General features: G+C 40.3%; 1 protein-coding gene across 1 annotated transcript in view; it reads right to left on the bottom strand.

The window, feature by feature from the left end:
* Positions 1–15,937: 15,937 nt before the first annotated feature.
* Srp19 (signal recognition particle 19) overlaps positions 15,938–17,787 on the bottom strand; it is a 6,578-nt gene continuing 4,728 nt past the window's right edge. The window contains exon 5 of the mRNA XM_015484338.2: positions 15,938–16,485. Within this exon, the coding sequence (XP_015339824.1) occupies positions 16,352–16,485 (134 nt within the window). The 3' untranslated portion in view covers positions 15,938–16,351. The remainder of the gene's footprint in view (positions 16,486–17,787) is intronic.

The following is a 17,787-nucleotide window of genomic DNA, read 5'->3' as shown; positions in this document are numbered from 1 at the left end:
AGGATTCCTTATTGGTTGACTGCTGTATCTAGTTTATGTTAATTAAGTTAAGCTGTGTGTAATTAGTTGGGTATATATACTTCTCTGTCCCATAATAAAGCGGCTCCTGGCTGTGTCAACCTTCACAAGTTGCTTGTCACCGCCCAGTTATTTTGCCCAGCCAGACTGCGGCAGTGTCAAGAGGCCACCTCATCTGAGTCAAGACTCTGCCTCTCACCTTATTCCATGAAGGACCAACTCCAAGTAGGCTAGACTTAAGTTCATTTAAATTTCAAAAGGTAGATTTTTGTTGTAAAAATTACAGTGATCTCAAAATAAATAGGGGATATAACATACAACCAAATAAAGTTTTGGGGCTTATAAAATTTTTGTTTCTTGGTTCATAGCTATTATACAAACTGAATATGTTTTTGCTCTTATTAATTCCATTTTGTATTTTCCTTTTAAACTTTATAACTGCTGTTAGTGGTTTGCAGAAGTAAAACTTCTAATATAACAACCTGAGTTAATTTGAGATAATAAGCCTTTACCTATAAGATAGACAGGATATTCAAAGCCAGCCTCAGCAACTTATCAAGGCCGTAAGCCACTCAGCAAGGCTCTATCTCTAAATAAAATAAATAAAAGGCCTGGGATGTGGCTCAGTGGTTAAGTCCCCTTGGGTTCAGAAACAAAAGATATAAGGCTGACTTCCAGGACTCAGAGTAACCCCAATTAAATGGAAGGGTTAAGTAACTGTAAAATATGGACATTAAAGTTAACACCCAGTACTTCTGCTCCAAGACTGGTGAAACTGACCTGCTGGACGTTTACAACCCAAACGTGGAGACTAAAGTTAAGGAAGTAAAAGGGCCAAGGAAAAAAAGCAGCCAATATTTTGGCACTTGCCCTTTAAGGTCAGCCAGAACCCAGGGAATATTGGGCCCCCTCTTTGGGCCTTGCACCTCTGATGAGTCACTTTGAACTCCTGCTCAGGGGCAGGACCCTAGAGAACCAGAAGCCAACCAGTGCACATGCTGCAAAGAGAAGGGTCGCTGAGGGGGAAGTGCCTCTAATGCTTCCAAGGGAAGCCACACATGGTCAGCAAGACTCTGCCCCATCCTGACAGATGGCACAACTGATAGAAGAGGCTAGAGGAGCTAAGGGGCATATCACTAGTCCCCAAGAGTAACCCCCTGAGGAATCTCAGCTGACATTTAACAGTAGATAGGAACCAGGTCAATTCTGACCAACTTGATCTTAAACACCTGGCAGGAGAGTTGTAACAAAAGCCCAGCCATATGTGGGCCAGTGTTCATGGCTGAGGTGGTGCAATTTGTTGAGAGCCACAGACAAGTCAAGATGGCACCTGGCACTTTGCCAAGAGGAGTGGTTTGAGAAGTAACGCCAGCAAGCCATTAAGATAGAGATTCCTTAATGACTGACTGCTGTGTCTAGTTTATATCAATTAAGTTAAGCTGTGTGTAATTAAGATGATGAGGATTCCTTAAGACTAATTGATGTATCTGGATGTTAATTGAAACAAGCTGTGTATAATCAGTTAAGTGTATATATACCTCTACTGTCCGACAATAAAAGCGGCTCCCGATGTATCAACCTTCACAAGTTCCTTGTCACTCACCCCGCCGCCCCCCGCCCCGGTTATTTTGCTGCAGCCAGACTTCAGCACAATTGGTGACAAAGGGGTTGAAGATCACCTGGAAGTTACACCAAGTAAACTGTCAGGAAACCCACCTACACTGGGACCAAGTATTGCCAATTGCTTTCTTAAGAATTAGGTCTAGTCTTACTACACACACAGGCTTCTGCCCTTATGAGATTCTTCATGAATGCTCTCCTCCCATTATAAGGGGTATATGAGAAGATCTAAAAGAATTGGGAAATATTACTCTGGGACAACAGATGCCGGCTCTTGGTATGACCCTGACCACTACACACTATTGGGTTAGGGAATGGCTACCTGGGACCCCGAACACAGATGCCCACCCCTTCCAACCAGGAAATGCTATTTGGGTAAAAGAATGAAATGTCCAACCCTCTAAAGCCTCTTTGGGGGGCTCCATTCACTATCATTTTGTTTACCCCTACTGCGGTGAAGGTGGCCGAGGTGGTCCCCTGGATTCACCACAGCAGAGCAAAACTAGCTTCTTGTGACTGTGTTTCCCATCCAGTCACACCATGCAAGCAGGCCATCCAAAACAAGCGAGCTCTACCCTAAGAGACCGAGGACAACAGCCCTGCTTCAGTCATTCTGAAAGTGGACTAATCTACCCATGGCAGAAGCTTGAGGAGTCGACCACCTGCCAAGATAAATGGATTTACTGTTTCCTGACTGGCTCCTTACTGTAATGCCTTGGTACTGTTGCTCCTTACCGCTCTCTATTGTCACGGTCTTCACCTGGATTTTTGCCATAAGATTAACAAAAACTACTTCAGCTGACTGGCACTAGGTTAAAAAGCTTCTATTAGCAGTCTTTCCTTCTTGGCAGGATGCTTCATTACTATTGGTTGTGTTTGATCTAGCTTCTGTCTGTGGACTTCAGCCCCTCACCTGTGGCCCATGTCTCCACAGGATTCAATCAGGCCAAGGTATCCCCACAACCCTACTTTATCACACCCATTTCTCCCACCAGGGAGTAGTCTCAGGAACCTACAGGTTGGATAAAAAGGTCACCCATGTCTGGGACCAGACCTGAATATTGGAACACTGGGGAATTATTTGGAGGATGGTTTTCAACTTTGGGAGAATTCAAAACTCTTAGGTGTTGTGGGTTTTTGTTTGTTTTTAAATTTTTTTTTTAAGTTGTAGATGTATACAATACCTTTATTTATTTATTTATTTTATTTGGTGCTGAGGATCAAACCCAGTGCCTCACATGTGCTAAGCAAGAGTTTTACCACTGAGCTACAACCCTCGGTGTTGTGGTTTTAATGCTAGGAGCTGTTTACCTTGCCTGTTACCCTTGGTTGTAAGATCTCCAGTCTCATGGAGGTTATAGTTTAAAAGAGAATGGCCACAAATGTCATGATGTTATGGAAATATAAGCCACTGAATCAGGATGATGCTCTTTGATCCAGAGAGGATCTAAGCATCAAAGGGGGAATGTCCCAGACTTAGGGGCTCTCCTAAAATAAAGCACAAGGCAACCACGGTCAGTATATCTAAGTGTACATGTGAACTCTGTCACAGCTTGTTGCAACTCTAGGATACCTGATTAAACTGTATGTCACCATATATGGGAGACAAAGGGGCTAACATGTAAAAGAAACTAACAAAGGGTATATGAGGCAATGCCCCAGCTGTGCTCAGGGCTCAGCCTTTGGATGTAAATCCGCTGAGTCAGTGGGGGCACTAATAAACGCTGCTTCCTGCTAAAAAGTCTGTGTCCTGTCTCTGCCACAATACCACTGGTCAAAGGATGAATGCTTTAGCACTTCTGAGTTTGTCAGTGCTAGAACTTGCTGAGCTAACATTAACAGTGTCTGAGGAAACCTGTATCTTCCAGTTGGGACAGCCATTCCCATTGTAGAAGTAGTCACACACATACTGTCATCTACACCACACCTGCCTGAACTTCTAGTTTCCTCACTCTTGTGTGGCCCACAGACACAGCGGGTCTGACTGCCAGTTTGTCCTGTGCCCAAAGTCATTAAAGCCAAAGAGGCTACAGGCAGACTATACTACAGTGCCCAGTTAGCATCAAAGCCAACATGTGTGACAACCAACATTCCAAGCTCATCTTCAGGAGAAAGCTGCCTTCTAAGAAAGCCACCCCATAAGAGTGGTAGAGAGATCTGATCCACCAAATTGTAAATCTCTATATAGGAGCACAAGGAATATGAAAAAATTAAGGTTACATGTCACTTGAAAAAGACCTAGTAACTCTATAGCAACAGATGCAAAGGAATGAAAATGGATGAAAAGTGTGACACAGAATTTAAAAGAATGAAGCTGGGTGCAGTGGCACACACCTATAATCCCAGCTACTCTGGAGGCTGAGGCAGGAGGATAGTGAATTCAAAGTCAGTCTGGGCAACATAGTGAGATTCTGTCTTAAAAAAATAAAAGAATTTAAAAGAATGATTATAAATTAAAAAAACCCAACTCAATGAAATCCAAGATAATACAGATAAACAGTTAAATGAAATTAGGAAGATAATACAGGATATGGCTGGGAAATTCAGCAAGGACCTAGGGACTTGGAAAAAGAATGAAAAATCTTGGAAGTGAAAAGCTCAAGTCAAAAAATATAAAGGACCAGGTTATAGCTCAGTGGTAGAGCACTTGCCTATGATATGTAAGACCTAGGGTTTGATCCCAAGCACCTTAAACACCACCAAAATACAGATGACAGCCTAAACAAAAAGAATAGACTGTGGGGACACGGAGTACTGCATACATGACATATGTTAAGGGAGTTTGAGTGGCAAGCCACTCCCCTGGTGCTAGGCGAGTGAGTGGCAAACTGCTGACCCTGTAGGCACAACCCTGGGTGTGAGGCCACTTGGTGCTGTAGTCCCTGTGCTTGCTCCACAGCCCACTCCTCGATTGGTTGCTGAAAGGACAGTTAGCAGAAATTGCATTGGTGGCTGCCTGTAATCTGCTTAGCTACTGCCCAAGTGTGTGTGTGTGTGTGTGTGTGTGTGTATAGTAACTGCGCAATAAAAATCAGACATGCTTCCTGCTTGGTCTCTGGAGGTCTTGAATAGCGACTCCGCAGCCACCCTCTCCTCTACCCTGTTCCGTGGACCTCCTCGCTGGACGAGAGAGAACCCACACAATAGATCAAGCAAAGATAGACTATCTGAACTTGAAGACAGGTCTTCTGAAATATCCCAGGAATGAAACAAAGTGGGGAGAGGAAGGAATAGATGGAAAGGACAGAAAGAGAAGAGAGCATTCAAGACCTTTGGAATACCAGGAAAAAATTGTTAAGGGCACAGAAAACCTCTTCGATGAAAGAATAGCAGAAAACTTCCCTAATCTTGGGAAAGATATGGATATGCGATGTATAGAAGGCTTATCTAATCTCAAATAAAACTGACCAGAAAAGATCTTCACCACAACTGTCAAAAGTACAAGATAGCTGGGTGCAGTGGTGCATGTCTGTAATCCCAATGACTCGGGAGGCTGAGGCAGGAGGATCATGAGTTCAAAGCCAGCTTCAGCAAAAAGCAAGGTGCCAAGCAACTCAGTAAAACCCTATTTCTAAATAAAATACAAGAAAAGGGCTGGGATGTAACTCAGTGGTGGAGTACCCCCAAGTTTAATCCCTGGTACCAAAAAAAAAAAGTATAAGATAGGTTGAGTGTGGTGGCACATGCCTCTTTATCCTCTGGCAGCTGACAGCTGAGGCAGGAGAATCACAAGTTTAAGACCAGCCTCAGCGATTAAGCAAGACCCTGTCTAAAAAAAATTAAAAGGGCTGGGGATACAGCTCAGTGGTAGAGTATGTGATTAGCATACACGAAGCCCTGGGCCCAACCCCTAGCACAAAAATATAAAATATACACTGATTAGGCATGTTGGCATGTGACTTTAATCCCAACAATTCGGGAGGTTGAGGCAGGATGATTGCAAGTACAAGGCTAGCCTCAGCAACTCTAGTGAGACCCTGTATCAAACAAACCAACCAACTCCCAAACAAAAAAGGACTGGGGATGTAAGCTCAGTGGTAGAGCACCCCTGGGTTCAATCCACAGTACTGAAAAGAAAAAAAAAAAATCAGATTTCAAATAAACTAAGAATATACCTCAGGGACTTAAAAAAGCAAGAAGAAACCAAACCCAAAAAGGAAATAATGAAGATCAGAGCAGAAATAAATGAAATTGAGACCAAGACAAAAGCAAAAGTACAAAAGATCAATGAAACCAAGTTTTTTTTTTTTTTAAGATAAATAAAATTAACAAATCTAGACCGAGAGAGAGAGAGAGAGAGAGAGAGAGAGAGAGAGAGAGAGAAAGAAAACCAACTAATAAAATTAGAGATAAAAGGGCTGGAAGTTCTCTCAGTGTTGAGTGCTTGCCTAGCACGTGCCAGGCCTTGGGTTCAATCCTTAAAAAAAAAAAAAAAAAATGATGAAAGGATACCACCAGAAATACAGAGGATCATTGAAGATTATGATGAAAAATTATATGATAACAAGAAGAAAGGGACAAATTTCTGGACCCATATGACTTAACAGTCATCAGTCATATGGTTTGGATGTGAGGTGTCCCCAAGTGTGAGATAATACAAGAAGGTTCAGAGGAGAAATGATTGGGTTGTGAGAGTCTTAACCCAATCAGTGAATTAATGCCCTGATAGGGATTAACAGAGGTAACTGAAGTGGTAGGGTGTGGCTGGAGGAGGTGGGAATTGGGGTGTCGCTTTGGGTATATATATATTTTTTTTAATATTTATTTTTTTTAGTTTTCGGGGGACACATCTTTATATGTGGTGCTGAGGATCAAACCCGGGCTGCACGCATGCCAGGCGAGCACGCTACCGCTTGAGCGGTATCCCCAGCCCTGGGTATATATCTTTATCTGGGGAGTGGAGTCTCTCTCTGCTTTCTGATCACCATGATGTGAGCTGCTTCCTTCTGCCATTCTCTCCTGCCATGATGTTCAGCCTCACCTCAAGCCCTGAGAAATGGAGCCAGCCTTCCATGAACTACAACCTCTGAAACTGTGAGCCCTTAAATAAACCTTTCCTCCTCTGCAATTGTACTGGCCAGGTCCTTTAGTCACAGCGGTCAGCAGTGAAAATGCTGACTAAAACAATGACCTAATAAAATGGAACTATGAGGACACAAAAAACCTAAATACCAATAACAAGTAATGAAGTTGAATTAGGAATAAAATTCTCCCAGTAAAGAAAAGCCTGGGTGTAGATGGCTTTACTGATGAATTTTATCAAATTAAAAAAAAAAGTTTTTTTTTTTAGTTGTAGATGAACATAATACCTTTATTTTATTTATTTATTTTTATGTGGTGCTGAGGATCGAACTCAGTGCTTTACACGTGCTAGGCAAGTGCTCTGCCACTGAGCTACAACCCTAGCCCAAATTTTATCAAATTCTTAAAGAACTAATGCCAATTCTTCTCAAACTATTCCAAAGTAATGAAAAGGAGGGATACCTTTCAAACTTATCCTAGGAGGCCAGCATTACCTTAATAACAAAATCAGACAATGACCCATCCAAAAAAGAAAGCATATATTAATGTCCCCAATGAACATAAGCAGAAAAAATTCTCAACAAAATACAAGTAAATTGATTTCAACAACACATTCAAAAGGTCATTCATCATGATCAAGTTGGTTTCATCCCAGGGACTCAAGGAGGGTCCAACATGTGCAAGTCAATAAACACAATACATCGTATCAGTGGAATTAAGGATAAAAATAAGAAAACCTCAATAGATAAAGAACATTTGATAAAATTCAACATCTCTTCATGGTACAAATCCTTGAACCAATTAGGTATGGAAAGATCATACTTCAAATTAAAAAAGCTTATGTGAGACAAGCCCACTGCCAACCCATGGAATGGGGAAAAGCTGACAGATTTCCTCTAACATCAGGAATAAGACAAGGGTGTCCCTTGCACTGCTGGTAATCAATGTAGTAATAGAAGTTTTATCCAGAGTGATTAGGCAAGAGAAGGAAAATAAAAGGCATACAAACAGGAGGAAGGAAATCAAATGCCTTTTATTTTATTATTTGTTTGCAGATAATAGAACTCTCTATGTAGGAAAACCTGAAACTCCATGGAAAGTCTACTAGAACTAATAAACAAATTTAGAAAAGTAGCAGCATACAAAATCAACATATAAAAACCACCAGCCTTGACTGAGCATAGTGGCACAGGCCTGTAATCCCAAGGATTTGGGAGGCCGTGGCAGGTGAGTTCAAAGCCAGCCTCAGAAGTTTAAGGAGACCCTAGGTAACTTAGTGAGACCCTGTCTCAAAATTAAAAGGTCTGGGGATGTGACTCAGTGGTAAAGCACCCCTGTGTTTAATCCTCTGTACAAAAACAAAAACAAAAAAGCCACCCGCTTTACCAAGCTCTGTGGCAAAAACAAAAAACCCAGCAGCTTTCTATACACCAATTTGCTGAGGAAGAAATCATGAAAGCAATATGAGGTCATTCTGAATAGCTACAATCAAAAATCAAGATAAAACAACCCTAGAAATAAACTTAACCAAGGAAGTGAAAGACCCTTACGATGAAAATTATGAAACAGATAAAAGAAATTGAAGACACAAAAATGAAAAATAACTAAAAAAGATAATAAAAAAAGAAAAGAAAAATCATTGCAAAGGCCAAGAATCCCAAGGTAGATTTCGTCCCAGCTAGTTAGTTCACCTGGTTTATCAGTTTCCTATTGCTGCCACTAAATACCACACATTTAATGGCTTAAAACAATACAAATTTGTTACCTTAGAGTTCTGGAGGTCCCAAGTTGCCTGCCTGGGCTGCATTCCTTCCAGAGACAGCAGAGGAGAATGCATTTCCTTTTTCCAGATCCTAGATGTTGCTTGAATTCCTTGGCTGGTGAATCCCTGTTACTGTGACCTCTGCTTCTGACATCACCACTGATTTTTTTTGCAGGGTGGGGGCACTGGAGAGTTAACCCTTGGGAATTCTACCACTGAGCTACATCTCCAGTTCCCCTCCACGCCCCTTTAAAAAATATATTTTTTTGAAACAGTATCTGAACTCCTGAAGCTGGCTTCAAAATTGCAATCCTCCTGCCTGCCCCCAGCCCCAGCCTCCAGAGTCACTAGGCTCCAGAGACACTAGGCTCCAGAGTCACTAGAATTACAGGCATGCACTCGGTTTCACTGCTGCTTCTTAACTGACGATCCTGCCTCCCTCTTATAAGCACCCTTATTACATTAGGTCCACCTGAATACCACAGTATAGTCTCTTCAAGATTCTTAATTTAAATCATATTTGCAAAGCCCTTTTTGCCAAGTACACCAGCCTATTTACAGGTTTTGGTGATTAGGATGTTAATATGTTTGGGGAGAGGCATTAGTTTGTCTACCATACCTGGTCTCAGGACATACAAGGTCACCCTCAATATCAGAACAAGTACCAGGTTAAGGAGGCGGGTGTGCTGGCCAGTGGTGGGTGCAAAGGGGGACGTGGAGAGAAGGTGTTGAAGGGACAAATGAGGCAAGGCACCGAAGATAGCAGGAAACCATTTTATTTGGCTGCAGCCAGGTTCAGAGGGCACAGCTTTTGCTGTAATCAGTCAATCCTTTGAACTTTCAGGTAGTTTCAGAGTTTTATACCAAGTGTGTAAGGGGAGGGGCTCAGAAGTTCACAGTCTGCAGAAGTTCACACAAAAGCAGGCTTTACTTTCACTTTTCTGGGCAAGTTAACCCTTCAAGGACAATACCCGAGAAGGGAGAGCTTCTTCTCCCCTTTCTTTCCTCCCCCTGCCAGCTGTTACCATGGAGCTCAATTGGTAACTTCTCTTATCTTAGAAATGTAGACATCTCTGTGAAACCCAGCTCAAGGCCAGAGGCCTTGTTTACACATTTCTACAAACTACTATACTGGATACGTTTGTGAAAAACTAGTAAGGGAGTGCCCACCACCTGGAGTGCTGGTATCTTCTTGGCCAGTGGCCAAGTAAAACAGGGCAGCACGAAAATGGGAAGATTTCTACATTGAACTCTTTTGCAGAGACTCTTTGGCTGACAGTCCTAAAATCAGCCATGGAGAAGATTTCTGGAGAAGCCCAGTTAAGACTTCTGTGGAGAAAGGGGGTGCCACTTCAAAGGGAGCGCAGCCGGGCCAGAGGAGAGCACAGGGAGGTCGGTTAGCTGACTGCAGCCTCGCCTCATCTTTGTGAAGGACGCACATGTCCCCATCTGCACACAGTGGCCTGTGGCAGATCAGAGCGAGAGGGCCAAAGACCCACCCCACTCCTCGACACAGCACGGCAGGAGTTCCTGGTGTGGCCCTCTTCTTCCCATGAACCCTCAACACAGCACTGATTAGAAAAGAGTTGGGTTATTCCAATCCACTCACTGATGAGATTCCTAATATGACACTACAGACAGCTGGGACAACACATTTTCAATTCTGTCTACCTTTTTAAGCAGGGTGGCCATTAGTAAATGAGGAAGAATATTTCTGCCCCTTTCTACGTTAACTGTTTGGATTCTTTTTTTTTTTTTTTTTCTTTCAGGGATTTAACTCAGGGGCACTTTACCACTGAGCTACAACCCCAGCCATTAATTTGCAATCCTCCTGCCTCAGCCTCTGGAGTCACTAGGACTATAGGCATGCGCTGTCACACCTGGTTGCACTCATCTTTTTAGCAGGACTGTTCTACTTGACTCCGGGAGAACTTTCCACAAGGCTGCACTAATTAGTACAGCTAGTCTTTGCTTTTATATATTCTTGTAAATGTATTGCTCTTGCAGATAACCACACAGGTGTAATCGGTCTTTTACCTTTCACTTGAAGTGGGTGTTAAAACTCTTCAGGCCTAATTAATGCAACCACAGCTAAGATGGTAAACATTAATAATGGTAGGTCTTAGGTATCTATCTCTGAAAGCTCAACAGATGCAAACACTGGAGACTCATTTAGCTTGCAGGAAAGTTGTTTTACCTTCCATATTTTGGGTTTAGGACTATGGCTGGGTTGAGCTGCATACGCTTCTTTGTATTTTTGTTCTGCCCTTGTTTTTTTTTTTTTTTTTTTAAGATTCTGACTTGATGGAAATCACCACCCCTAATTATCTGCGGACTCTTTCTTATTCCATTCATTTGAAAGTTTAGCCATTTGGAATTTTATTTGTTTAGCTTCAAGGTCAATGATAAAGCCACATGTTAGGGATGATGACTCAAAAAATCCCAAAAGATCTATTAGAGTAATTGTAGAAAAAAGTCATTTGAACTAGTGTGATATAAAACTCTATGGTAACATGGAAATTTCATATACTTAATAAAAATAACTGCACGGAGCAATTTTAATGTTAGAAGGGAGCTAAAATAAGGAGGATTGGTGAAAACCTACTCTTTCCTCTCCAGGTAAAAGAATGGAGGTTTATCCTCTGAGACAATAAAAACGGGAGACACAGGCAGAGCTGAGGGAGAGCTATTGTATTAAACCAATGGTTAAAAGCTGAGACTGACTTTCCCTATCCAACTTTCATTCACTAGGCTCCAAGCAGAACTTTATCTTACTGGAATATTTTAAGACTCCTCTTTGAGGAAGTTGATTATGATTCTGATATTGGAAATTCTTCCAACCACGAAGGAACAAGATATTCCCTTTAGTGAAGCTTATAGGCTGCAAACCCTGCGTATGTGCTCAGAACTTCCTTTTTCTTCTGGCCACTTCCTCCACCCCACCCCCCTCCCCTTACTGGGGATAAAACCCAGAGCTTCACAAATTCTAGACAAGTGCTCTACCACTGAGTTCCATCCCCAGACCTTTTTGAGACATGCTCTCACTAAGTTGTCCAGGCTGGCCTCAAACCTGCAATCCTCCTGCTTCAATCTTCCAAATGGTCTTTCACTCTTAAAATTACCCCAGCAATCCAAGGAAAATCACTTAATGTAAAAGGGATCAAAATAAAAATAACAACAACAACAAAAAGGAACTTGATAAGGCTATAAATTTTACCCTCTGAGAAATAAGAAATTACATACATAAGAATAAAATGCTTGAAAAAGGAAACTTGCAGATGCCAAAAAAGCTTACAGAAATTGAAAAGATAAACGAAAAATTTGATAGAAAGGTTGAAAGATGGCTGAGAAAATCTAAATACTAGAACTTAAAAGCAAAGAAAAGGGGCTGGAGTTGTGGCTCAGTGCCAGAGCACTTGCCTAGCATGTGTGAGGCACTGGGTTCGATTCTCAGCACCACGTATCAATAAATAAAATAAAAGTCCATTGACAACTAAAAAAATATTAAAAAATAAAAAAGCAAAGAAATGGGAAGAGGGGGAAAAAAAAGAAAATTTGAGGACTAGTCCAGCAGACCTAATGTTTCAAATAAGTTACAAAAAAGGTCAAATATGAGAGAAAAATCATCAGTGAAATTTTCAAGATTTCCCAGAACTGAAGAGCCCAAGTTTCCAAATTCAAAGGGCCAACTCACTCAGAATAATGGTCAAAAAATAACCCAAAGCACACTGTTGGCGATATTTTAGAATACTGAGACCCAGATGTGAGTTTTGTGGGTCACAAAAGGTCATGAACTAGAATAGCTTGAACTTCCCTTTAGCTACAACAGAGGTCAGAAGACCATAAAGAAATTCCCTTGACTTTCTGAAATAAAATGATTTTCAAGTGTAATACCTAGCCAGTGTAAAGGCAGAAGGATGCCATTTTTAGACATGCAAGGTCTAGGAATATTTATCTCCCTTGCATTTTTTCCACCTCAGGAAGATAAAGAAGATAAGCAACACACACAGTAATGTAAGCAGAATCCATGGGATAAACTGAGCTCCACAACAGCAGTGACATGAGTCGTATTCTAGAAGATGGCAGAGGGTGAAACCTGAGTGCAGCTGTGCACTAGGTCCGAAGGGACCAGAGCCAGGCACAGGGTCCTGAAGTTTTCTTTCCAAAGATGAAATAAACTGATGCAAACAAACTTTTTGAAAAGACATTTTTATAACTGAAAATTTGTAATAGAATTAGTGACAAATATTTTAAAAACTAATCAAATGAAAGAACAAAATAATAACTAGTTCAAGAGAAAAGTCCAGGAAACAAACCTACCATATACTTCTAAATTTTTTTTAACATTTATTTTTTGGTTGTAGGGCCTCCCATGTGCTAGGCAAGTGCTCTACTACTGAGCCACAACCCCAGTATTTTTTTTAAATTTTTTTCACTTGTAGATGGACACAATATCTTTATTTTGTTTATTTTTTTAATGTGGTGCTGAGACTCGAACCCAGTGCCTCACACATTAGGTGAGCACTCTACCATTGAGCCACAGTTCCAGCCCCTCTTCTAACTTTAATGTGCCTAAGAATCATCTGCAGTCCCACTACATATATCTGAATTGTGGACTGGCCCAGAGATATTGAATTTTTTGCAAGTACCCAAGGGAACCCAGTCCTGCTGGACCCATGACCATCTTTTTTTTTGGTGGTGTTGGGGATCAAACCTAGGGCTTTATGAATGCTAGGCTAGTGCTCTATGACTCACTGAGTTACATCCCCAGCCCTTAACATACCTTTGAGTAGCAAAGGTACCACATGGCTCAGCTATTAATGAAATGTATGATAATAAACTATGAATAGTAATTAAAATTATGAAATATATAGGTAAGATGGGAAACACATGTGTGATTAGAGAAAAGAAAGGAAAACTAAATCCCCTCTCTGTACAGATGGAACTCAATACCTAAAACTGAAAACTAGCTGGCTTATCAAATTCTGTATAATTTTCATAATAAAGTCCTTAAAAAGAGGGTGGGCCAAGGATATGAACACAGTTCAATGAAATAAATATAAATAGCATCTCACATATGAACAAATGTTCAGCCTTGCTCACTGGAAAAAAGATTCCAATTTTTCTTTATATATTTTTTTTTTTAGAGAGGGAGAGGGGGAGAGAGAGAGAGAGAGAGAGAGAATTTCAATATTTATTTTTCAGTTTTTGGCGTACACAACATCTTTGTTTGTATGTGGTGCTGAGGATCGAACCCGGGTCGCACGCATGCCAGGCGAGCGCGCTACCGCTTGAGCCACATCCCCAGCCCTCCAATTTTTCAATTAACTATTGGCAAATGAGAAAAATTCCTCTCTGTGCCAATTGCTTTAGAAACAGCAATATATTGCTACAGAAGTAGTTTAAAAACCTTGGCAATCCTTGTTGCTCCACAAGTTTAGATTCCAGTCATCTTTCTGTGACAAAATTTTCAAGCTTGTTGCCTCAGTATCCATTCTTAACTACTTTCTTCCTTTGATGCCTCTACTGATAAGTGTTGAAAAAGCTACAATTTCACTTTCCCAGCCTCTCTTGAAGCTAGATAGATGTGTGCCACAACTCTTACTGAGACTTAAGTCTTCTGGGAAGGATTTTAAGAATTTTTTTGCTTTTTATTTATTTGGTACTGGGGTTGATTCCAGGTGCACTTCACCACTGAGCTATGTCTGCAGCCCACCAAATTTTTTTTTTTTTTTGAGACAGGGTCTCGCTAAGTTGATGAGGCTGGCCTTGAACTTACCATCCTTTTGACTCATCTTCCCGAGTTGCTAGTATTATAAATATGTGCCATGGCACCTGGCTTCATTTATTTATGGTACTGGGGACTGAAACCAGGAGAGCTTTACCTACATCTCCAGCTCTTTTTATTTTTTGAGACAGGGTCTCACTAACTTGCTGAAACTGGCCTTGAATTTGCTGTTCTCCTGCCTCAGTCTCCCACATCGCTGGAATTACAGGTGTGGACCATTGTTTCTGGCTTGCTTTGTAGCTAGCCTTGCACTCTTATGTAATAAGTTTGGTGCCAAGTCAGCCCTTTCTTATAATAAATATAAGAATCTTAGGAACATGCCATGGACAGTAAAGTAGAAAGACACAAAGGGCATCACTAAGAGCTGAACCAACAACTAGAATAATCTCCTTTGGGTTTCATGTTATTAAAAAAACAATAGTCATAGATGGGTGTGGTGCTACATGCCTGTAATCCTGGCAACCTGAGAGGCTGAGGCAGGATAGCAAGTTTGAGGCCAGCCTCAGCAACTTTAGTGAGATTCTGTCTCAAAATAATAATAAGGGGGGCTGGGGGCTGTAGCTCAGTGGTAAAGCACTCGCCTCACATGTGTAAGGCACTGGGTTTGATCCTGAGCACCACACAAAAATAAAGATATTGTGTGTTCATCTAAAAGTAAATACTTTAGTAATAAAGAGGGCTGGGGATGTACCTCAGTGATTACGCCTCCCTCCCACCAGCCAAAAAAAAAAAGGTCCTGCCTATATTACTCATTGTTTTCTATTTCACAGCCAACCATATTCCTAAGAGATCTACTTTTCCAAAGAGGGAAGTCCTGAATCATGTTTTACACATACTTCCCCAATTCCAGTACTTTATATAAAAATTTTTAAGGAGCAAAATATTAAACAAATGGAAATATTCTTTTTTTAGGTGTAGTTGGACACAATACCTTTATTTTTTTTAATGTGGTGCTGAGGATCGAACCCAGGGCCTCGCATGTGCTAGGCAAGTGCTCTTCCGCTGAGCCACACTCCTAGCCCCCATATTCTTGTTTTTTAGGCAGAATCTCTTTATATAGCCCAGATTCAAGTGATCGTCCCACCTCAGGTTTCTGAGTAGCTAGAATCTTGGGGTTTGCTTGTTTGGAATCAGGATTGTTTGATCACAAGTAATAAAAATTACAGAAAATGGGATTTTCTGGAGTATATGAAGTAGCTCATAGAATTCAAGGAAGAGCTAAATCAGTCCTTAGGAAGAATAGGAACTCGCATAACTTAAAATCACCACTTTTAGAAAGTACTCTGAAATTCTAAAGGTCTTTTCCAATTCAGTTCAAGATAATTTTTATTTTATTTTTAAAAAATGTTTTTTAGTTGTAGATGGACACAATCTTTATTTACTTATTTTTATGTGGTGCTGAGGATCAAAACCAGTGCCTCACACATGCAAGACAGGTGCTCTACCACTGAGCTATAACCCCAGCCCTTAATATAAAATCAGCAAATTTAAAGCTTAAGGACTTTCTATATTACAGAAAAAACAAACAAACAAACAAACAAAACCCCCAGAAACTGAACGATTACTGTAAAGTATTAAAAGAATGATTTACAGACTGTTCATTGATCTCCCCCTATAAGAAGAGTTACTATTTTCTTCTCTTGTAGGGTCGCATTGTCCAAGTTTACACTACCTATTTACTCTCTTAATGCCTCCTCTACTAGCATTAATTGCTTCATAAGCAAAAGTCATAGGCAGTTTGAAAATTTTATTTCATTAACTTAAAAGATGAACAAAATGTGTATTTAAAATCTTATTAAACATTTATCTGACATACATAGAGGACAAACAGGATTTCAAGTAACTTATGAGACAGTCTACTGCCATTTAAAAATATTCTTTTATCCACAAAACCTCTTAATTGAAAGACAAAACAAAACCTCCAAAGCAACAAATATCTTGTCTTTTATACTGTACAAATGTTAGATGCAAACTTCTGATTTATTTATTTCATTGTCAACTCTGATGATGAAGATGGGAGGTATAAATGTTCCCAGTTCAGTCAAATGATGAAAACAAAAGGCTGTTTCCCTCAGATACAAAGAAGTCTTCTTCATTCATGTCTCTTATAGCAGGATCACATACTTGATGCTCATACCAGATCACTTCTTCTTCTTTCCTTTCCCTTTTTTACTTCCCTCTCCTTGCTGAAGACTTGGGTCACCACCTCCTGTTTTTTGTGTCCTTGTTTTTAGCTTAGGTATCATTTCTGCTGCATACAACATTACTGATTTACCTAGGAACCAGAAGTTAGGTTTAGTATATAATCTAAGAAATAAGACATAAAAGATCATTAACTTGAATATCGTAAAGTCTAAGAAACTGCCACATCAAGAAAATGGGAAGACATTTTAAATAATCAAATGATCATAAAGACAGTAACTTGCTCAAATCAGTGCTTTTGCTGGAGAAAATACTGAGAGCAAGAAAAAAATATTTACATGAACAAAGTAAAATAAAAACATTAAGTTTGAAACAAAAATTCTTTGTTTTGTTGGGTGTGATAATGCATATCTGTAGTCCCAATCCCAGCAACCTGAGAGGCTGAGGCAAGAGGATTACCAGTTTGAGACCAGCCTCAGAAACTTAGTGAGACCCTGTTTCAATATAAAAATAAAAAATTAAAAGGGCTGGAGATGTAGCTCAGTGGTAAAGTGCCCCTAGGTTCAATCCCCAGAACCAACAAAACAAAACAAAAAACAAAAAAATTATGATCTTGGTTCTAGTAATTGGCTGAAAGATCAATGAAGAACATATCTAAATACAACAAACTAAAAATAAGAGTCAGACTATCATTATAACTTAAGCTTCTGAAACACAGGGTCTCTCAGCCTTTTAACAACAACAAAAAAGTCATTAAGCTAAACAGATCTTATTCATATGCCCAGACAATCTATACATACATGCACCCCTGCTATGCCCACCCCAACCAGTTACTTTCCCTACTCCAATAAACGAAGCTCCCCAGCTTTGCTCTTTTTTAGTGACTATTATCTAATTAGAAATAAGAAGCAACCTTTTTTTCAACCACAATTTTTACTTCTATTTCCTTTTTCTTTTTAATATTTATTTTTTAGTTTTCGGTAGACACAACATCTTTATTTTTTATTTTTATGTGGTGCTGAGGATCGAACCCAGCGCCCCGCACATGTCAGGCAAGCGCGCTATCGCTTGAGCCACATCCCCAGCCCTTACTTCCATTTTCAAATCAAAAGCTCTTTTTGCTTGTTTTTGGTCTTTTGAGAGAGTATAAGAAAATGTCAAAGAGAAGAAAAAAAATACATTGGAATGTATTATCTGTCACATCTGAGTCAGAATCTTAATATATAACAATACCAACCAATCCTGGTAGAATTTGGTATATAAGAACCAATCAATGGGCTGGGGACGTGGCTCAAGCCGTAGCGCGCTCGCCTGGCATGTGTGCAGCCCAGGTTCGATCCTTAGCACCACACACAAAGATGTTGTGTCCACCGAAAACTAAAAAATAAATATTAAAAAATTGTCTCTCTCTCTTAAAAAAAAAAAAAAAAAAAAA

This window comes from Marmota marmota, unplaced genomic scaffold (genome assembly GCF_001458135.2).
Source record: "Marmota marmota marmota unplaced genomic scaffold, marMar, whole genome shotgun sequence".
Lineage (NCBI taxonomy): Eukaryota > Metazoa > Chordata > Mammalia > Rodentia > Sciuridae > Marmota > Marmota marmota.
The sequence above is the reverse complement of the archived record's forward strand: the minus strand, read 5'-3'. Positions and strand labels throughout refer to the sequence as shown.